This window comes from Acipenser ruthenus, chromosome 6 (genome assembly GCF_902713425.1).
Source record: "Acipenser ruthenus chromosome 6, fAciRut3.2 maternal haplotype, whole genome shotgun sequence".
Taxonomy (NCBI): Eukaryota; Metazoa; Chordata; class Actinopteri; order Acipenseriformes; family Acipenseridae; genus Acipenser; species Acipenser ruthenus.
In genome coordinates, this window is record NC_081194.1 from 45011300 (window position 1) to 45034857 (window position 23558).

Here is a 23558-nt window from a genome sequence, read left to right on the forward strand (position 1 = left end):
TTGTCAGCAACATAAGAGTGAATAAACCTACCTACCTACCTAATGGCTAGGTAAGTAGGTTTATTACGTTAGCGACCCATTGCTAGCTGCTAACCCCACATCCTTGGTGGCTAGCTAGCTTGTTTCACAGCTAAATCATTATATGTGTGTGTGTGTGACAGAGAGAGAGTGTGAGTGTGCGTGAGCATGTTTTGATATCGTCAACCAACTAATGTTAGCTAATCACTTCAGTTTGGCTTTAGGTGACTAAAGCATAATCGCAGCCAAAAAAAGAAAGATGGACATAAAGTTTTTTTTACAAAAAGTCAAAGTGTAAGTAGGATGATGTTATTAAAGTAATAAACACAATTGATAATGATTCTCATAGCAAATGTAAAAATAATTTACTAATGAAGTTAGCAGAGTGATACTTCCTCTCTAAATAGCATGCATCAATTTATCATTTTATCAGGCAAATGAAGCAGTGCAACCTGGTAAAAGCAGTACAGAGGCAGGTGGAGCAACAGGGTCGCAGGTGAGGTCTGTAATGACTTAGTGATTATAACAGTGAAAGTGTTAGACTCAGTTTTGAGATATATTATTGTTTGAGGCACATTGTGATATGATAGTAGGCTAATGCTGTATAGTAATACTCAGCAAATAAAGTTAGCATAGCCATATATTTTCTCTTTATATGGCATGCATCAATTTATTATTTTATCAGGTGAATGAAGCAATGCCCCCAGGTACGAGCAGCAGCACAGACACAGGAGAGGCAGGCCACGTAAGCGTGCATGTGCTCATGCTTGTAGCGGCAGGGGTATTGGTAGCTTACAGAAAGGCTGGGATAGGTTATAATTCAGGTTATTAGTAATTCTATAGCAGGGATGTCAAACCAGCTTCCAGGAGGGACACTTTATCATAGTGTTTTAATTGTATACCAGCCAACTTCATGTCAATCAGATTGTCCGCGATTCATGTCCAGCATTCATTTCAAGCCACCAGAAGTGACCATTTAACAGCTGTCTCCTAAAAAAATTCTTCCCTGGGGGGGCATGCCCCCGAACCCCCCTAGCAACCGCGACTCCGCCCCCCTAAAAAATGGTGTCCCCACCAATGTTCAAACCAAACCTACGCCCTTGTGTGTAGAATCTTCTTGTTAAAACTTAGCTGGAAACACATCTTTCATCCACATACATTTTTGGACACTACACACTATGCCTTAAGTAGTACAATTAATACTAATTAAGCTACACAATTTTGCCCATTTTGTTTTGCACTTCAAATGAATCGTTATCAGTTCTAAAAGGTAAATTGCTGACCATGCTGACTGCGTGATGCCATTTACTGTATGAAAGGCAGGACTTGCTAATTCTGTCACGCACACATGGCAGGTTACTGAACTTCTTAGGGCAGTGGTTCTTAAACTTTTTTGTTCACTGACCACCTACATTTTTGACCACACAATAAACATACAGCTTACTGAAAAATAAGTACATAAAAAAACACTATAATATTAAGAATAACCGTAGACTTACCTTTCTTTGTTTAAATACCATGTGTGGGCCTGTTATTTTAAGATTGGAGTTTTAAAGAATGGTTCTAGTTTACTTTTCATAACACAAATTTACCAAGAGGAAAAAAAAAACGGATTGTTTTATTTTTAAATTGATAATTACACAATAAATTGATTTATGTTAATTAATAATCTGTGAAGTTACATCCATGAGGTACCAGTATAGTCAGAGCTACGAATCTCCAGCTATAATCTTTATTTAGAAAACAGAATGTTTGGATGCTGCACGCTGATTGGCTGTTAAGGATTTTTTACCATGCAATTAAATACTACAATGCACGGCAGAACTTATTTTTTGCCGAAGCACAGTTCGATTAATAAATTAGCAATACACAACATATTAAACTGACAAAAAATATACACATTGTTGTGAGAGATCTTTGAAAGTTTTTAAAAATGAGTGACATTCCTTTCGTCACATTTGATCTTTTTGGAGGTATGTCAGTAGATAAGTGGCTAGAATTACACTTTTTAATTAATTACAACAGAAGGAAACATTGAAAACCTCCAGTTTAATGTTTACAACAAACAGAACCTTGTTTGAGGGGCTATTTTTTTCTCCAAAGCGGAAGGATATACAATATAAATATAATAAAATTGTTCTTTTTTTTTTTTTAAATAAAATTTTAAAAAAAAACATTTATTTTTAAATTGTGTCCATTTTATAAGTGGTATAACACACTCCAGGGCTTGTGCGTTGTGTGGCATTAAGATACAGCTTGGTTGGTTGAAGGCACTCAGCTTTGCTTTGTGCCTTCAACCCAATGCATGCCCTGTGACAGTAATACACGAAAACTCAAATTTTGGGTTTGCAATGGGATCTATAAACTTTGCTGCCACTTCCTTTCCGTAATTATGTAACCGTTCCACGGACCACCTGAAGAGAGCCGACGGACCACAGATTGAGAGCTGCTGCTTAAGGCATATCAGTAGTTTAATAGCTATCTTATATATCCCAATGTTGTTAGGTAATGCCACTTGTATGTGATCTGAAAACGTAAAAAAAAAATTAAATAAACTAATTAAACTTGTGTATAATAAAAACAAGTGGAGCTAGCTACTGTTTATTTCATTCCTGTTGTGAGTTCTCTAACCCGAGAATACAGTTTCTCATTTATCAATGCTTTAGTGCTGGTAATCTGGCACCTGCTACCCTAGATATTGTAAATTGTAAAGACACATATTTACATATTTGTGAACATGTTGGAATATGGTGTCAAAATTCCCCCAAAGTGTTGACAGCACTAATATTGTTATCTGTCCTACCATATCCACAACATTCAAATAGCCCTATAGCTAGGGTAGATACTAAATAATAAATGTACAGTCAAGCCTTCTTAAGATCAAGTCTCATTTAACACGATAACACTTGATCTAATGCAGGATATTCCATCAGCGCTAATCCAAACTAGGGTAATATACAAGTTACACAAATGCTGCAAACAGATGGCCGCTTCAAGTGTTTTTTTTTTAATGGTAAACTGGACTTGAAATTTAATGATGGATGCAATTACATAATACAGTATGATTTCACGAAGATTATTGGTACAATATCACTACAATATATGGTTTAAACTTTACAAACACTAACATTAATTCAATAATAAACCTTAGTTCATCTTAATAATTTCTTAAATTATGATGTTGCCTGGAAAATCTCTTAGACATCCAATCCCTGGATATGCCACTGTAGCCTAAAGACAGACAGAAGAACCTATTATGCAACAAAGTTCACGGTTCAAACAATCCTTTATCTGTTTTTATGTTGTGTTGTGTTTTGGTGTTCTCCGTGGCACCAAAACTAAATTCCCCGGGATACATGACGCGCCGTTTGCAAGTCAGTCTGATGCGCACATTTCAACCATAACACTTCTTGAAAGAAGCTCGACATAAACTCTGTTGGTCTGCCTTCCTCCATCCCCTCCGGAATTCCAACGACGCGCAGATTATTTCTCCTACTTCGGTTCTCCAGGTCGTCAATTTTAGCAAGGAGCTTGTTATTTTCAGAAGCAAGCAAGCTGCAGGCTGATTCAACCCCAGCAAGGCGGGCGTCAAACACATTCACGGAGCCCTCCACCTCTCTAACTTTTTCAGAGCACTCAGACAACGCGGCTTTAATGGGAGCAATTGCCAATTGAATTTCGGATCTAAGCATAGCAATCTCATCTCGGATAACTTCCCTGACGATCCTCCGGAAATCGTCAAGCATGGTGGAGCTGTAGCCAGGCCCCCCTCCGCTTTCTCGTGCAACAGCGCTCGGCCCAGGAGCAGGTGTACCTGGATCAGCAGCCATCGATTTTTTGCTTGACGGCTTTGGTGGCATTACAAAGTAAGTATGACTGACAGCCACGGATATATCAAATAAAATAGCAGATATAACGTTAAACTTATTAAAACAAACAAAAAGCGACGTTTTAAAAGAATGATTTTAAAGGATTGCTAAAGATTATTTTAAAAGATTCAGGAACTCCTGCTTTACACCTCTACTCCATATTAGGGCCCCTAGTGGTCCAGAATATGGTTATTTCTTGCAGCTACTTAAAATCCTCCCCCCCTCCCCCCCCATTAGAAACCTGTTTTTAATAACGTTGCAAATAATAACTGAATTACAAAACACAATTTATTTTTTTGTGAAGTCACAGAAATACAAAGCGCTAAAGTTATCTTACCTTTACATATGTTAAATCAATGCAGAAAAAATATGTTTTGTATAAAATTAAGCTTATATTTTGCTAAATACTATTGTAAATGAACATGGTCCCTGCATGTCTGCATTAAAGTAGGCTTTATGTTAGTTTAACCTCAGATAACAACATTAATATACATACAGTAGATCAAAAACAATATTTTCATCACAGGATAACAATTTTAATTTAAGAAAAAAAAATACATTTTACTAAAGACAATTAAGAGAATGTGTCATCATCATCTTAGCCTTTTTCAATCAACTGCTGGATGAAGGCCTTCCCACAATTCTTCCACAAAAGCCTGTCTGCTGCATCCCTCATCCACGTTACTCCAGCATGCTTCCTAATTTCATCTTGCCATCTTCCTGGAGGTCTTCTTCTTGGTCGCTGTATATCTCTTGGGATCCAGTCTAGGGTCTCCTTGGTCCAGCGATGGTCTTTTCTTCTTGCTACATGTCCAGCCCATTGCCATTTCAGTTTTTTCGCTCTCATAATAACATTGCATACTTTTGTTTGCGCTCTTATCCTTTCCTTCATTTTCCTGTCTATTCTTGCTATTCCCAGCATGCATCTTTCCATACTCGGTTGAGTCATTTTTGCATTGAGGGTCCAGGTCTTGCATTCGTAAGTTTGCACTGGCAGCACACTTTAGTCGAAGACTTTCCTCTTGAGGCATAAGGGTAGTTTCCCTTTTAGAACCATGCTTAATCTTCCAAAGGCACTCCAGCCCATTGTTGCTCATCTTTTGATTTTGCACATTTGGTTCTCTGTTGCCAAAACTAACTGTCCTAAGTATACATAGTTATTGACTTCTTCAAGCTTGATTCCATTGACTTCAAATTGCCTGTGGAGTGGTATATTTATTGAACATGACTTGAGTCATCAGCAAATGTAGGTGATTCAAGTAGGCTCCATTGATCTTCATCCCCTTATTTTCCCAATTCAGTGTTTTGTAAATGTCTTCTAGGGTGGCCGTGAAGAGCTTTGGGGAAATTGTATCTCCTTGACAAACTCTTTTTTTAATCTTGATTTTGTCTCTGTTTTTATGGAGTCTTACTGTGGATGTTGCATTCTTGTATATGGTGCTGATCAAGTCTCTGTACGTTTTCTCAATTCCTTGTTTTTTTCAGAGAGCTTAATACAGATCTTGTGTAAACAGAGTCAAAGGCTTTTTCATAGTCGATGAATCCCAAGCACAGTGGTAGTTCATACTCGTTGCTGGTATGAATCACTTGCCGTACAACTTGAAGATGATCCATTGTGCTAAATCCATTCCTGAATCCTGCTTGCTCATTTGATTGTGCCGAGTCAAATTTATGTTGAAGTCTGTTGGTGAGTACCTTGGTAAAAAATGTGTAGATTATAGGAAGTAAGCTAATAGGTCTGTGGTCTTCTTTATCTCCTTTCTTATGTAAATGTGTTGTTCCAGTCGTTTGGCACTTTCTTTTGCTTAATACAATCTGTAAAAATACACAACAGTATTTTTGTCACTTCTTCACCACCTTCTTTTACGATGTCAATCGTTATACCGTCTTCTGCGGGTGCCTCTCCTGTCTTCATATGTTTGATAGCAAGTTTCACTTCTTCCGGTAGAACATCTGGAACTACTTCTTCGGGTTGTGTTTTTTCCGTCTCGTCTTCGTCATCTGCTACGTTGCTCTTTTCATCTTGATATCATTTTCTGTAAAAGTCTTCGACTCTCTTCAAAATAAATTTGCGGTTCTTGATGACAGTCCCATCCTCTTGTTTGATTGCTAAAATCTGTTTTTTCCCGAACAATCAGTCTTTGTTTTGCTTTCTTCATGCTACAGTTGTTTTCAATAGTTTTCTCTATCAACCTACAGTTAAAACGACCATGTATCCTCAGTAATGCACTTTCTTACTGTCTTGCAGAGCTCAATGTATTCAATCTTTGACTTCAGGGCTGCTGTTTGTTTCATTTCCCTTCTTTTCTTCATGAAGTCTTTTGTCTCTTGCGTGATCTTCTGGTCGCATTTTGTACTCTATGTTTCAGCAATGTTTTTTTGCTATTTCTGCAATTACTTGCGTCACTTCCTCATAGATCTTGTTTCCCTCAATTGCTTCATCTTTTTGCAGATCTTGAAGAGCGCTGAATCTATTTTTCAGTTCCAGTTGAAACACCAGGCTTTGGTCCTGGAGCATTTCCACGTTGATTGTGTTGGATTTCATCATCACAAGTTTCGCTCTCTCGGGTCTGTGGTCACTTCCTTTGTTAAAATTGTTTGGTACTGAGACATCTTGTACGGGGTGCGTCTTGTTGGTGAGTATGTAGTCAATTTCATTCTTCACTCCATTGGGTCCTCTCCATGTCCATTTCGTGATGGGTTTCTTTTGGAAGAAGGTGTTCATAATGAATAAGTTCTTGTTCTCTGCAAATTCGACTAGTCGCCCCTCTCGTTCCTGTCGCCATGTACAAATTTGCCGACTGAATTTTCGTCTTCTTGCTCGGTTCCTATTTTGGCGTTGAAGTCAACGATGATGAACTTATAGTGGCTCTTCCCATTTTCGTGTAGTGCTTGTACTTCATAAAAATCTTCGACTTCTTCATCCGAATAGCTTGTTGTTGGTTCATATACTTGGATGTCCTGAAGTTCATACTTCCTTGAAACTTTCATTCTGACGCGCTGTCAATCTCTACTACGTTATTTTTGATTCTCTTGTGGACAATGAATCCAACACCTCCTGTTCGTCCATCTGTAGTGCCTCGGTAGAAGAGAAGATGTCCACTCTTGAGTTCTAGTAGTCCTTCGTCTTTTCGCCGTACTTCGCTTAGTCCTTTGATATCCCAAGTTCTTCTTCCAACTCTTGAAGTCTTGCTTCACCTGAAAGAGATCTGCAGTTGTATGTGGCCAGGGTCAGTGTTCTGTGGCAGCCTAAAATCGTAACCCGGTGATTCTTAGCACCCTCTGGCTTCATGCCTAACCGGCCGCAGCCTTGGTCAGTTGTCAAAAGTTAAGACATATTCGTTGTTTTTGCAAAAAAAATGAAGTGGGTATCGGTGTGAGTAGTCCTACAGTGAAAATGTGGTTGTTTGGCTGTGATACTCTCTAAAGCCCTTTCACACTGGCACTCTTACCCAGGTCCCGACCAGGGTTCTGGCTACCTGGGTCACAATCCCACATAGTGTGAAACCACGTACCTGGGTCGCAGCGACCCACCTCAGGATGTGGTTCGACACGCTTTGACCCGGGTTACAGTATTGGAGGTGAAACACTGTTTATGAAATTGTAGAAGAGGGCTGATTTCTTTACTTTACTAAGATGGCTCAGACATAGTGTCTAAGGCCAACATTTTGGTAAGGACAGCGACTCAGATGCTTCCAATCTTCACCTAGTCAATACGCTGATTAAGGGGTCCACCTGTCAAGTAGTGGTAGGTGCATCACTAATTGAGGAGATGGAGTTTGGAAGCATAAAAGGGGACTGTATTGGCTGAGAGAAGTCGATTGAGCTTGGGGCAAGATGGGCAGGAGGGAGCTGCAAAAAATAAATAAATAAATAAACCCCGGGACAAAGACAGCAGAACTAAAAGGTTGTTGTTTGTGCTTGTGCTTGTGATTGTGCCTGTGACGTCCTGAGTACCAAAGTTGACACCGGTGATCAGAGAGACACTGAACTTGCATGGTTTAAAGAAGTATCTCAGCTGAAAATTGTGCCTTCCCTGGCTTACGAAACTGTATATAGCTGTTTAAAGACATTTAAAAAACATGTATTTTTTACTATAAATACATCTGAAGTATCTTACAATCTTTATCTTAACAAGTTTGTTATGTATTGTTATTAAAGTACGCATGACCCATTTCAAGTAAACATAATACAGAGGGTAATACAGTAATAAACTAATACATATCATATAAAGTAAACTGTAGTATTTTGTTGGTTCTCTGTTTTAATGTCATATTATCAGACAATTGCACTTTTCATACTAGTACTTGTAGACTCTTATTAGCAGTTACCAAGATAAATATCTCGGATACTCTGCAGGAGTGAAACTGCCCAGATTAGATGATTGAAAAAACAGTATCAAGCACCGACTCTGAACTCTCCATCCTGTCATGTCTGTGGCTTCAGCTTAGTGTGTTTATGCATCCTGTTCTCAAGGAGCCAGCTAAATGACACTGGGGCCGTTGCGCACAACGTGCCTCTGTGTGAGCTTACTCAGGGACAGATGCGTTCACAGTAGAGCAACAAAGCCCTCACAAAGCCAGCTCTGGAGCAGGACACGTTTGTTATTGCTGGAACTAGGGCGGCTGCATTTGTGCTACCAAACAAAGCCATCCTAAGAGCTAAGCTGCCTCAAATATTATATTATATATATATATATATATATATATATATACACATACTGTATATATACACAAAGTCAAACCTGCTCATGCGACCACCTTTACTTAGTCCACTTTAAATTCCTCCCAATGATATTTGTGCTTTTATTTAACTGTATTAAGCGACCACCTTTCTAACGCAACCAGCAACCACAATTCTCTTACCCAGCAACGGACTCAAACCCGTATTAAGCACCCTTACACAGGGCTATTGTTATAAGTAAAATATGTTTTTAAATGGTACATCCTAAATTCAAAGGAATACGGTAACCATTTTAGCAGTCTTTTATCTGTAATCAATAAAACACCGGTGTTCTCTTGTAAAGGAAGAGAGAAAATGTGGAGAAACAAAAGGTCCTCCCTAGAGGACAGAATTAAAGTTACTTAACTTGTAAAGACAGTAAGTGCCAGAAAAACTGCTGAAGAATTCAGCACTAGAAAGATGCAGATACAGTATTTTGAAATGGAAAGAATGAGAGCTTGAAGTTTTAGGTTTTTATTTTTGTTCACGTGACCGTGTTTTGAGCCGATTAAATATCTTAATTAAACTTGGAAAAAGTTGTTAATTACTAAACAATGTCCTGGTTGACTTGCTAATTCTGTTTCACCTTCTTCATTATTCGAACACAAGAGCAAGCAATGACATTAATCACTTCCCCCAGATGCTACTTTAACTTGCATTTCGTTCTCACACTTGCCTGAGAACTAGGTCGCTTCCAATATGTCAGTTTTGTGTTGTGTTGTTCTTTCCCGCTAATTTAACAGAATGTTCTCATAATTAGTATGTAGCGGCTTAAGACTTCAAGGCAAACCATTAAAAGGAAAATAAACACTGAAAAATTCAAGCCATACTTATAAGAGCATGAAAATACAGAACAGCCCTAGGGCCATGGGAGAAAAAAAATAAACTAAAAATGTCTTCTTTAAAACTCGAAATTTTGACTTTAAAAGGCAACAGTTTGTGTTTTTAAAGGTGAAATTTCGTCTTTCAAAACACATAATACTTAATTTGCATTGCTCCAAACTTATGTATTTTTTCAAAGAGACATTTGTCTATGTAGTATAAAAATGATCAATGGGGCAAGACGCTCTTTATTGATAAAACAGCCTTAATTAAAAACTGTATATTGCCTAAAGAGAAACGTAGATTCATTATTGATCAATCCCGTGTAAAACATCCGTACTCCAAACTTCTGCTTTTTCAAACAGATATGATTCTATAATAAATGTGGGGAAAATGTATTTTCTTTATTAAAACCCGGACGCTTCAGGCAGCAGTGCTGTCAGCAAGATTTCCGAGTTCTGCCTCCTCCGGCGTTTCCCATGACCCAGCTGGTTGTAAAATGTTGAAATGTTGTGTTTCTAAAGGTGAAATTTTGACTTTAAAAGTCGAAATTTCGAGTTTCAAAGACAAAATACCTAGTTTTTGCAATGAATCAACACGTACCTGAAAGGCAGACACAGGCATTGAAATTTGCAAAGGATTTAAAACATTGTGTGACCTGAGACAGGCAAGCATTCATTTCTTTCACAAAATAATTAGGCTTCCAAGCCGTAGGCTGGGGAAGCCTATTGTTTTTGTTAGGATTATTAGGCTTCTAAGCCGTAGGCTGGGGAAGCCTATTGTTTTTGTTCGGATTATTTATTTATTTTTTTTCTGCCAAAACATGCTCAAAAACTCCCGAAATTCGGTACACTGGTAGATGCCTATGGATGAAAGTCGGTGATATTCAGCAAATTTGCGCAAGTCACATGGTTCGGCAGCCATATTGGAATTTGCGGAATTTGTTAAAACGCCTATATATCGGAAACCGCTAACTGCAGAGTTCTGAAAATTGCTATACATGTTGAGGGATAGTCCATGATTAACTGTTGTTAATATGATTGGTTCTGTGGTTTGGCAACCACATTGATTAATGACATAAAATTACCATAAAAATATAAGATCATCAAAATTCAAACATCTTCTTCTCTGAAACCGCTTATCCGATTGAAACAAAAATTGGAATAAAACACCTCAGTCTGGTCATCTGTTACGCTTGTTCAAGGGAAGTTGCTACTGTGAAAATCATGGCGTCCAAGCTGCATGACATCATCAACATACGCAACTGGCTATAAAACTGCATATAACTTCTTATCGGCTGCAACAAAATGCACAAAATTTGACACGGATGTAGAGGACTATGGGATGTTGTGTCGTGGTCAATATGGCGGCCTTTGGTCACATGGTGTGGCAGCCATCTTGGATTTAATGAAAAGTTTGGACAATATTCAAAAGTCTTCTTCTCATGAACGGTAATTAGTACAACTGTGAAAAATTTTGTACATAGTGCGCTCATGTCCACGGTTGATTCTACTTAAGGAAAAATGGATCGGTCACATGGTGTGGCAGCTATGTTGGATTTTGAGTAAAACACTTAAACAACAACTCCTCATGAGCCCTTTGACCGACATGTGAATCTTGGTTATACGTTATCTTTGTACTGTCCTCTAAAAAAAAATTGGTCAGGAAAAGTTCCTACATCAACAAACATGACCGCCATGAGCCAATCAATATGGGTGACATGCCAGTTTCACCAATTTTGTACCCTGAAATGACACATTCACACCACTAGGGGCAGCTGTTAACATGGAAACGTGAGTACAGTCTTGGAAAAGATATTTTTCAAAGCAGCCATTTTTCCCTGGTGTCTAGCCGATCAGTTTCACAAACTGGTGTAACTTAAACCACAGTAAATACACTGGAAAGCCTGATATTTTACACACACTACAGTATAAAAAGACACATATTGTAAACTAAGAAAACATTTTTTGAAGAACTGTTGCAGCTGCATCAACGCTGGGAAAAAAAAATGCAGCACACGCACACGCACGCACACACACACACACACACACACTCGTGCAGAAGGTGGCCATCTGCCGAGTTAGTTAATTGTTTAAATTGTTGCTAATCGGGAAATGGTCACCTGTATAAAAACCTCCAGCGCATCCAGTTCGTGCTGGGCTGTTCAGAGAAGGAACGACAGCGACAGTGGAGAGTAGATATAAAAGAAGGACAACACAACTTAAAAAGGAACCGTCAAAGCTACTGCCCAGCCTGACCTTAAAGGACCTGTGGTGTATTGTGTTCGTGATTTGTTTTGTTTATATTTTATTTTCACTCTGTGAGCAAAGTGCTTGTTTAACCTTTTATTTTATTGTTTAAAAAACTAGCACGCCGCGTCTTTTGCCTGCAATAATGCCTCTTTGTTTTTTTTTTGTATGTGTTTCTAGTATAAACCTACCGCCACAATGTGTTGACAAGTCAATGGGAAAATTCAAAGTCTCGAGATAAATTATACGCAGTTTGTAAAACTTATGAACAAATTTGTTTTATTAAAGCTACCATAAATATAATTTCGGCAGAATGTTAATATATGGCAGATGTCAGTTACGTTCTACCGTTTATTTTAATTATATTAAGGTGTATTTATAGGGCTGTGTTTACAGATAAATCGGCTCTGATTCAGTAGTATCTACATACGGAATTCAAGTGAATGGGTATACTGTACTGATACAGCGTCTATGTTATTATTATTTTTACTTCATAACTACATTCATAGTTATAATTAAGACTAAACTGATAAAACCACAATCGCAAATCCTCAATAGGTGGCAACAAAGCAGCCAGTGTATTTAAAAGACGTATGGAGGTTCTTTTTTTTTCACTTATCACAATATACATGATTAACCAAGGTGTGCAATATAAATAACTTACAGTGCCTTGCGAAAGTATTCGGCCCCCTTGAACTTTGCGACCTTTTGCCACATTTCAGGCTTCAAACATAAAGATATGAAACTGTAATTTTTTGTGAAGAATCAACAACAAGTGGGACACAATCATGAAGTGGAACGAAATTTATTGGATATTTCAAACTTTTTTAACAAATAAAAAACTGAAAAATTGGGTGTGCAAAATTATTCAGCCCCTTTACTTCCAGTGCAGCAAACTCTCTCCAGAAGTTCAGTGAGGATCTCTGAATGATCCAATGTTGACCTAAATGACTAATGATGATAAATAGAATCCACCTGTGTGTAATCAAGTCTCCGTATAAATGCACCTGCACTGTGATAGTCTCAGAGGTCTGTTTAAAGCACAGAGAGCATCATGAAGAACAAGGAACACACCAGGCAGGTCTGAGATACTGTTGTGGAGAAGTTTAAAGCCGGATTTGGATACAAAAAGATTTCCCAAGCTTTAAACATCCCAAGGAGCACTGTGCAAGCGATAATATTGAAATGGAAGGAGTATCAGACCACTGCAAATCTACCAAGACCTGGCCGTCCCTCTAAACTTTCAGCTCATACAAGGAGAAGACTGATCAGAGATGCAGCCAAGAGGCCCATGATCACTCTGGATGAACTGCAGAGATCTACAGCTGAGGTGGGAGACTCTGTCCATAGGACAACAATCAGTCGTATACTGCACAAATCTGGCCTTTATGGAAGAGTGGCAAGAAGAAAGCCATTTCTTAAAGATATCCATAAAAAGTGTCGTTTACAGTTTGCCACAAGCCACCTGGGAGACACACCAAACATGTGGAAGAAGGTGCTCTGGTCAGATGAAACCAAAATCGATCTTTTTGGCAACAATGCAAAACGTTATGTTTGGTGTAAAAGCAACACAGCTCATCACCCTGAACACACCATCCCCACTGTCAAACATGGTGGTGGCAGCATCATGGTTTGGGCCTGCTTTTCTTCAGCAGGGACAGGGAAGATGGTTAAAATTGATGGGAAGATGGATGGAGCCAAATACAGGACCATTCTGGAAGAAAATCTGATGGAGTCTGCAAAAGACCTGAGACTGGGACGGAGATTTGTCTTCCAACAAGACAATGATCCAAAACATAAAGCAAAATCTACAATGGAATGGTTCACAAATAAACATATCCAGGTGTTAGAATGGCCAAGTCAAAGTCCAGACCTGAATCCAATCGAGAATCTGTGGAAAGAACTGAAAACTGCTGTTCACAAATGCTCTCCATCCAACCTCACTGAGCTCGAGCTGTTTTGCAAGGAGGAAAGGGGAAAAATTTCAGTCTCTCGATGTGCAAAACTGATAGAGACATACCCCAAGCGACTTACAGCTGTAATCGCAGCAAAAGGTGGCGCTACAAAGTATTAACTTAAGGGGGCTGAATAATTTTGCACGCCCAATTTTTCAGTTTTTTATTTGTAAAAAAAGTTTGAAATATCCAATAAATTTCGTTCCACTTCATGATTGTGTCCCACTTGTTGTTGATTCTTCACAAAAAATTACAGTTTCATATCTTTATGTTTGAAGCCTGAAATGTGGCAAAAGGTCGCAAAGTTCAAGGGGGCCGAATACTTTCGCAAGGCACTGTATGTCTAATATACTTGATTAAGATGTGCAATATAACTGGGCTACTGTTGATGTGCAATAATTACTATTGATGTGCATACTATAATGAGTTTATCAAGTGTGCAATATGATGTTTTTGATTCAGCCGGATATAATGTTTGTTGGGCCAGATGGTTAACTATTGAGTGCTATAATATAACTTTGGATGTGATTTATTATGAAATAATTTGTTCTGTATTTGAGCCAACTCTCCAAAAGGTCTATTACCTGCAGAGCACAATAACTGCTCAATTTGTACTGTCTCTGGGTTCTGTTCCAGCTTCTCCTCTCCTCTGTCCTGTTTATAATTCCTCGGCATAGGATTCGAGTGGTGTTACTCATAAATCGTGCACATGTTATGTCCTAGTAGCGGTTTGGTCACAATTAAATATGGTGAATTGTGTATTTGCCAGGCACCCCTGATAGCTAATCGTTACACTATTATCACTTTCTATTGCTTTAATAACAATGCACATTAAATGATAGTGGCATTAAAATATACAAAAACCAATACATGCTGTAGACTTTATTTTATATTGCAAAATGAAGAATAGGGCACCACACGCTCACACACACGCACACACGCACACAAACTCAAACAAAGAGTGATCTAGAATTTAGAACAATGTTAGCCTCTTATATGCATTATTTTCAAAGTCTATATGACTGCATACTATTTAGAATTTTGTGTGCATCCAAATACAATTTAAATAGCCTACTAACCAATAATTCCAATATGTGGACCAAAATTGACACAGTTAGCACAGTTGTGATGATAACGTTTCATCTATAATAACCAATGCGCTTAAATTTCACGATAACTGCTTGGAAGCCGTAAAGTTGCTCACAACTCTAGTTTGTGTTGTAAATGCATGTTATTAAATTACATACGTCCTATTGTTTATATTACATCTTCTGTCTTTTCAGTGTAAGACATACATAATTGCAGGAAAGCATGTCAGAGACAAATAGAAAATTCATAATTTATAGGCCCTTGTGCCAGTGTGCCCCACCCCTGTGTGTATTTTGTGTTATATTTTGCATGTGATGTGTTAATGTTGGTGTATAGATGTTGGTGCACGGGATATAAATGGGTCTGTGTAACACGAGTGATTTAAACTATATAAATGTACTTAGACATGAGGATGGCTCAATCATGGGGAAGTGCACAAAGTAGTTCACGTGCAGATGTACCAAGATTCCAATTGAATGATTGATTAGCAATCGAGTCTCGGTACACCTGCATAAAAGACGCAGTGTTTCACTCACTCGGGGTTGTGTGTTCGGTGAGTGGCGAACGGGTGTGGAGAGGAGGTAAAAAGGATTCAAAATAACGATTGCTAAAACGTGCTGGCTTATAAACCAGCACAATACTTGTTATTGTTTATCGTCTGTTTGTTTGTTTGGCCAACGCGCCATTTTGTTTTGTCAAAGTGTTTAACCCTTAGCGGTCCTATGTCGGACCTGGTCCGACATCGCAATTTTCCCTTTCCGGTCCAATGTCGGACCCTGTCCGACATCATCAAAAAGATGCAAAAAACAGGTCTCTAGTCGTTTTCTCTCCGGAAAAAGCAGAGAAAACCATTCAATGGCCGAGTGAGACCGATAGGAGCAGAGAGAAGCCGAAAAAACAAAAAAAAACAAAAGGGCGTACGTGAATACAGATAGCCCCGACACCACATAGATAACACGGACATAAACAAACAAGATAGCTGCTTCCGCATCCAGCGCTCAAAGAACATCACAGACATTTGCAGAGCTTTTTTTAGATGTTATAGTAATAAAATAACGACTTGGATCGCATTATTGAGGAGTTTGGTGATAAAACGAGTGATCAAGAGATGATTTATCGGTATGTACTATTATTAAGAGGCATTTGAAAAATATAGCGAACAAGGGGTGGGGCGGGGCTGGAGATGCAGTACTTTTTTTGCATAGTACAATTATGATATTTTATTCTATTAAAAAAATGTAATATGTAACAGCGTAAAATGCACCAACACTATAATTGTAAAGCTGCAATTCCATTGCATCACATTTTTTCTTATTTTACGATGATGTCTAGAAAATGTAAGGCAAAAGCAATAGTCACTACATTGCTTTCATTATGCCACGCAAAGTATATCAAAGCACTAAAGCCACAAGGTACAGCCAGGTGAGACTATGGTGTAGGTGTATTAAAGTGTTGCGCCTGTCGCAATAGTCACAAACCATTTGCAAAGGAGTCGGAAGTCTTGGGTAAAATGTACTAAACAAACGCAATGCTATTTGTGACTTTTTAGGGAATGCTTTGCGGCAGCAGTTTCTGTTTGCTATTCAAGTGTAGATGAATATGTAATTATGGACGGCCTGCATAAATTCTCAAAAAGGGGCTGGTGATGAGGGTTCTCAAATATTGTAATTAGATGTACTAAAGCTGCAGGCAATTGCGACACTTACAATTGCATCAATTTGTTAAGAACTTTTGAAAGCATGTTTTAAACAGTGGCAATTGTTGCTGGCATTTCTCAGTCCGCTTTTTCTTGTGCGTTGCCAGTACTGCTCAATGCATTTTTTAGGCAAACAGCCAAATACCTATTTTTCCCTAAATGCAGGGTGTACTTACAAGCCTTGAAAACAAATTTCTATGACATTTCTGGCTTCCCCAACGTGTTGAGAGCAATAGACTGCACACATGTGCCGCTAACCCCTCCAGCTCATTCTGAACATCTGTATATGAATAGGAAACACACACATTCTATTAATGTGTAGGTGGTTTGTATTTGTGCACAATTTAGCACTGCACCCCTGTGACAGGCTGGCTTGTGGGGTGACATCAGACCAGAAAGAAGTAAATTTCTCAAACACAAAATAAAAGGCACAAGGGCAAAAGTAAAGGTTTCCACAAAATATAAATAAAAAATAAACACAAGTACCTTTGTGGACAAATAGGTAGCATTCGTTTTTTGCCTGCCTGCCTGCCTGCCTGCCTGCCTGCCTGCCTGCCTATCTGTTTCTCTCTCCAACATACTCCACCCAGACAAACGATTTCTCCAGACTTTTATAGTCTTTGGCTGGAGCCCAGTTAATCAATAATTAACAATTACTTAATTAAGGCTCCAGCAACATTCTCACATGTATTTCTCGCAGGGAGGAATTTAAACCCCTCCTTGATCTTAACACAGTTGTCCAATATATTATGAATCAGGTTTTTTCGCAGACCTCAATACATTGTATTTAGTGTTAATAAATGGGTCAGTAATACACCCCTGGGGGAAAACCCCAGCTGGATTAATATAGTGGAGTGGAGTGGAATGAAAGAAAGAGCAGAGGATATTATGAGCGGTAAGCAGAATTTTGTCACCACTCAGCTCACATTCTCTGCTACGTATAATAATATACATCGCCATGTTTTCAGTATTTGAAGGCTTTTATGAAGAGTTGTTGTTTTTTAATAATAAAGTTATTCAATTAGGTTGCTGATTGCTCCAATTTGGGTCATTAAAATAAACCCAATCAAGTTTAAATAAAAACAGCCTTTAGCAAAATGTAACTTTTAAGGTTACACTACCTGTTGTTTTAACCCAGCCAGTAATATTTTCACTATCATGGTATTAGGATCTGTACAAGGACATTTCTGAAAGGCATTTGAAAAACATTTCAAAGTTTTGCAATTTAGGAGCTAAAAGCAATCCGGTCTTGTAATCCTGTAACAAAAGCATCCTATCGTAGTGTCTGTTGTTCCAGATTAAACAATTAAACAATTTCTCATTTTTAAAATCTTGGGAAGAAAAAGGCATGAACCATGTGTGTGATTTAGTAAGCCTTTTCTAGAGCTTCTAAGCTTTAATGTATAATAATGAATACATTTTTCCACATACATATCTCAACTATCAATGCAGTTAAGCATGTATAGAGGTTTTTGTACAGCTATACAATTTACTAAATCTGTGACTAGCATCTTTACATAATTTATTACTGTATACATAAATCCAATTTAACAAAAAAAATATATATAAGTATAACTTTGGAAACATTACTCTGACAAATAGTATTCTAATAATATTTTCAAGCAAACAGCTTCAAGTACATTCAGTAGCAAAAATGACCATGTTTGTATTTGTTTATAAATTATATCCTACAAAGGAAAACAATGCATAAATTACATCTAATATAAACAATTATGTCAGTAACATACGTCACCTGTAATTTCATGGCTATAATTTCAAAACTACATCAACAGTATGTACAGAATAGTATAGAATTTGACATACAGACAGACAACTACACCCCTTATATCCCTAGAATTTGATACTCTCAATAACATATGCTAAACAGCATGAATACCAAATTTCATGACAATTGGATTCATGGTTCTTCAGATATATGGAGAAATCTGTGACGTGTGACATACATACTGTACGTATATATGTACGTACAACCACCTTAACTATATCCATTTTTCAAACTGATACGGTTTATTTTATTTCTGAGAGATTTTTTTTTCTGTAATATATTGCAAATACTTCTAAATTAATGAATATTCAAATATTGGTTTCAATTTTGAAAGAATATTTGAACATGAAAAACACATGTTAGTCCAACACTGTACTCAAAAATATATGTGGACAGACGTGCTCAAATGTGTTGGTACCCCTCCACAAAAAACGAAGAATGCACAATTTTCTCTGAAATAACTTGAAACTGACAAAAGTAATTGGCATCCACCATTGTTTATACCATATTTAATAGAAATCAGACTTTGCTTTTGATTTTTTATTCAACATAATATTGTAAATAATAAAACCAATGAAAATGGCATGGACAAAAATGATGGGACCGCTAACCTAATATTTTGTTGCACAACCTTTAGAGGCAATCACTGCAATCAAACGTTTTCTGTAGCTCTCAATGAGACTTCTGCACCTGTTAACAGGTAGTTTGGCCCACTCTTCCTGAGCAAACTGCTCCAGCTGTCTCAGGTTTGATGGGTGCCTTCTCCAGACTGCAAGTTTCAGCTCTTTCCATAGATGTTCGATAGGATTCAGATCAGAACTCATAGAAGGCCACTTCAGAATAGTGCAATGTTTTGTTCTTATCCATTCTTGGGTGCTTTTAGCTGTGTGTTTTGGGTCATTATCCTGTTGGAGGACCCATGACCTGTGACTGAGACAGAGCTTTCTGACACTGGGCAGTACGTTTCACTCCAGAATGCCTTGATAGTCTTGAGATTTCATTGTGCCCTGCACAGATTCAAGGCACCCTGTGCCAGGCGCAGCAAAGCAGCCCCAAAACATAACCGAGCCTCCTCCATGTTTCACTGTAGGTATGGTGTTATTTTCTTTGAAAGCTTCATTTTTTCGTCTGTGAACATATAGCTGATGTGACTTGCCAAAAAGCTCCAGTTTTGACTCATCTGTCCAAAGGACATTCTCCCAGAAGGATTATGGCTTGTCAATATGCATTTTAGCAAATTCCAGTCTGGCTTTTTTATGTTTTTCTTTCAAAAGTGGAGTCCTCCTGGGTCTTCTTCCATGGAGCCCACACTCGCTCAAAAAGCGACGGATGGTGCGATCAGAAACTGACGTACCTTCATCTTGTTGTTCAGCTTGTATCTCTTTGGCAGTTATCCTTGGTTCTTTTTGTTCACTCTGGGGTCGATTTTCGCTACTGTTGGCTACAGTTCCATGGACCTTAAACTTCTTAATAATAAGAATATCTTTGTAGAATAAGCAATAATTCATCTCTTTTCACAGCTTCTTTGCTTTATTCTATGACATACCAAAGGCATGCAAGTGTACATGATAAAATAGCTTTTAATTTCATCACTTTTCAGGAGGAATGAAGCATTATTTCAATGAGCTGTAAGGGTACCAACAAATTTGAGCACATCTGTATATTCTATAGGGGGTTATACTATAGGGGGTTATGTTTTGCATTAAAAGCATACTCTTCATTAACACATCAGGCCATGAGTGCAAGAACATCATCTCAAGTCAAGTTATCAAATTAAGCAAGACTGTTGACTCTAATTCTAGTCACAGCGAGTGAAATTTCAAATGTATTTTTCTCATTCAGACATAATACATACTTGCACTGAACAAGAAATTATTGAAACAAAATCCTGTATCTTGACTACTGGCAGACCTTCCATTTATACAATAAAAGATCAGGCCTTTTATGATAAAAAAAAATAGATTAGAAGAACAAAGAACCATATTGCATAGGCTTTCCAGTATTATTATTATTATTAATTTGTTAGCAGACACCCTTATCCAGGGTGACTTACAATTGTTACAAGATATCACATTATTTTTACATACAATTACCCATTTATACAGTTGGGTTTTTACTGGAGCAATCTAGGTAAAGTACCTTGCTCAAGGGTACAGCAGCAGTGTCCCCCACCGGGGACTGAACCCATGACCCTCCGGTCCAGAGTCCAGAGCCCTAACCACTACTCCACACTTCTGTATGGCTTGTTCTGTTATTTATTGAAACAAATGTATAACAATGAATTCTATTCTATTTCTAATCATCATAATGCACATTGCAAGAAACCCAAAATGAAATACTGGTAAACAGCACATTATGTTTTTCAAGTTTATGTGCAGGAAAATAAATATTAATCACAACGATACCTTTATTGTCAGTATGTCAAGTGGTCTATACAATATGAGGAGTTAGTGGCATCTATGTGAATGAATGCAGAAGAACAGGTAATTGTTTTTGTACAATACCTGTAAACTTAAAATCATGTTTAAAACATGGTACAGAAAACATCACTCTAGTGTTGTTCACCACAATAAGTGGAACATCATGCAAGGACTCTTTAATAATAAGCCTTCTGTTTGGTGTTTCAGTTCACGGGCATTCAGTGTCAGCAATTGACACAATATAATTTTTTTTCTTTGTTTAATTTTTTTCTGCAATGTATTTTTTATGCTGCCATAACTTGAATATTAAACCTACAGTAGATTCGTTTTTTGTCCATGTTCTTGCATCAATACATAATCAAAACTGATCCAAACAGAAACCATACTACCTATAGAAAAAAAGAATCAGGTGCTGTCAGAACTGTAGAAAAGAGATACTTTGAAGTAACGGGAAACCGAGAGGTTAATGACTGAGCTGTAACCTTGGCTTTGGCACTGAAAACTGGTTTTAATCCTTATTTCCCGTTTTCATTTTAAAATGTTCTATTACTAGTGTAAATATCCTAGCAGCATCATCACTCATTTATATTTATTGCATTTGACATCTAAGTAGCAGTGTAACATGGGAAATGAAGTGGCAGTTTAATACACACAGAAAAAGGGCACTGGGAGTTAAGCTTGCAAATCGGAGGCTGTCATTAAACATTTAAATAATGATTTACTAAAACTGGTCTGCATCGTCAGCAGGGGGTCTAGAAGGCACTGAAGCAGAACAATTGCTTGAAATAATTCATAATGCAAAAACAGAAAAAAAGACATCTTACCTGTTTAGCTTATCTTCCAACAATTCAATGTATTTGGCAGCACTGTCTTTCAAATTATTTTCTGTAAAATGAACAGGAAAAATAGATTAATGATACCTAGATATTTTTTTTTTTATTTGCATTTACATCTGCTAAGGGTATGTCATTCTTCCAAACTACCTTTCATTTTCAGTCCTACAAAACAGATAGTACTAAACTGGATATGGTAATACCTGCATCTAAACAAAATATATCTGAACTAAAATGCCTATTTAGTTAGCACACATTATCTACCCCTTTCCATTGAGTTTCCTGCTGTCTGAACCTCTGCTGTCCCTGTAGTTACAGTAATAACAACAATCCTATATTATAATTAGTTTGTAACTTCAAGAATGCAGTATGACAGTATCAACAATGCACTAACAGTCACATTATGGATTTATATGATTTATATAGATAATAATTTGCATAAGTATGGCCCTGTCCTGACCTTTGTCCTAGGGCTATCATCACCAAAATCGATGTCTACTACTGTATCTATAGCACCATATATATATATATATATATATATATATATATATATATATATATAGTGCTGTCACAAATGTTGTTGTCCTCAATGGATATGTTTTATCATTTGTTTATCTTACCTCTCTCTTAAAACACCCCGCCAGCCTATATATTGCAATGTTATTAGTGTATTTGTGCTGTTCTTTTGGCCCTGCACTCTTTAGTGATCATTTTTATTACTTCACTGAAGTAGGCACTTTACAAAATGTACTATCTTTTCTACCACAGTAGCTTTGAAAAACAGGCTAAAAAAAACAGTATTTATGTATGCAGGGTGATTCATAATTCATACGACATTGTTGTTTTGCATTGTTTAAAATTCTACTTAAAGGTTGAGATTATTGCACAACCCTCTGATGGCCAAACGGTGCGTCACAGAGTGTCTCTGTCATAGACATCTGTACTTTGTATATCATCCTCCACGCATCCTCCAGTTTTCATGATGCTCCGACAATGTAGTGCGAACTATGAATCACCCTGTACTGTATTGGGAAGATAAATATCCTTATAAATAATGCTTCTACTTGCCACTGAGTTATATTTTATTAATTATCTGAATAATTGAAGCAATAATCGATACATTAATAGACACGATTGATAGGAGTGTCATTCAGCAAATAAAACAAGTGCACATACATTGCTTTCACATTGCACCATTCATTCATTCATTATGACAAGGGATCAGCCTCAGCTATTCAAATGTGTGTTTCACTGAAATCCTCATTCAGCAACCGATAAAAGCCAATTTACTGATAATAAAATACTTTGCTTGTGCATGAAATCACTTTGAAAATCAACATGACTGCCCTTAATGATCCACCCCTTTCTTTGAACACAGCTGAACCACTAATAACATCACTGCAATGAAAATGGAAGAAAATGAGGGTCTTTATTACTTTTCATATTGATATGTTCCCTACTGGGAGAACTCCTCTTATATCTGCCACTGTTTAATGAAAACTGATGCTTACTAATGATCCCTTCAGCTCTGCATTTAGTCAAAAATGAAATAATTACTACATAAGTAGTTTCACCTTTAATGGCACTACCATGAGGTACATTTTAGAAATTAACTTGTCTATGGTTACATAGTTATTTTTTTCATGTGCATCAAATCCTGTGTATGCCCAGCTGTACAATTTTAATGTGTGAGCTTTTAATAATTATCAAACAATATACCGAATACTAAAGTTGGGTAAAGATAGCGGTCACATTAAAAATGGATGCAAAGAAGGAAAAATGACCCTAAATCTAGCTGAACTGCACCAGAGAACTTACATAGGATTTGATATATTTATTTTTTAAATGCAAATACATTAGTTAATTTCTGCAAATACATCCTATTGTAGTCCCTTTAACAGTGAAGCAGTTCCATATGAAAGAATAATACATTTATGATCATCTTCTGTATTCAAATCTAATTTGTATGTGAAACTATATTGTCTTTAGCTACGTACTTGCTTTCATTTTGAGGTGGATACTGCAGCAGATGTGTGTAAGGTGTTGCCACACATATATATTCAACTAAAGACTTCTTGCTGAAATACCAGGACACCTTC

At 37.4% G+C, this 23558-nt stretch overlaps 1 protein-coding gene across 4 annotated transcripts in view; it reads right to left on the bottom strand.

Annotated features, from left to right (window-relative positions):
* LOC117411327 (disrupted in schizophrenia 1 protein) overlaps positions 1-23558 on the bottom strand; it is a 158304-nt gene that overhangs the window by 27943 nt on the left and 106803 nt on the right. For all 4 annotated transcript variants that reach the window (XM_059025426.1, XM_059025423.1, XM_059025425.1 and 1 more), the window contains exon 10: positions 21451-21511. In XM_059025426.1, coding sequence (XP_058881409.1) covers positions 21451-21511 — 61 coding nt within the window. The remainder of the gene's footprint in view (positions 1-21450; positions 21512-23558) is intronic.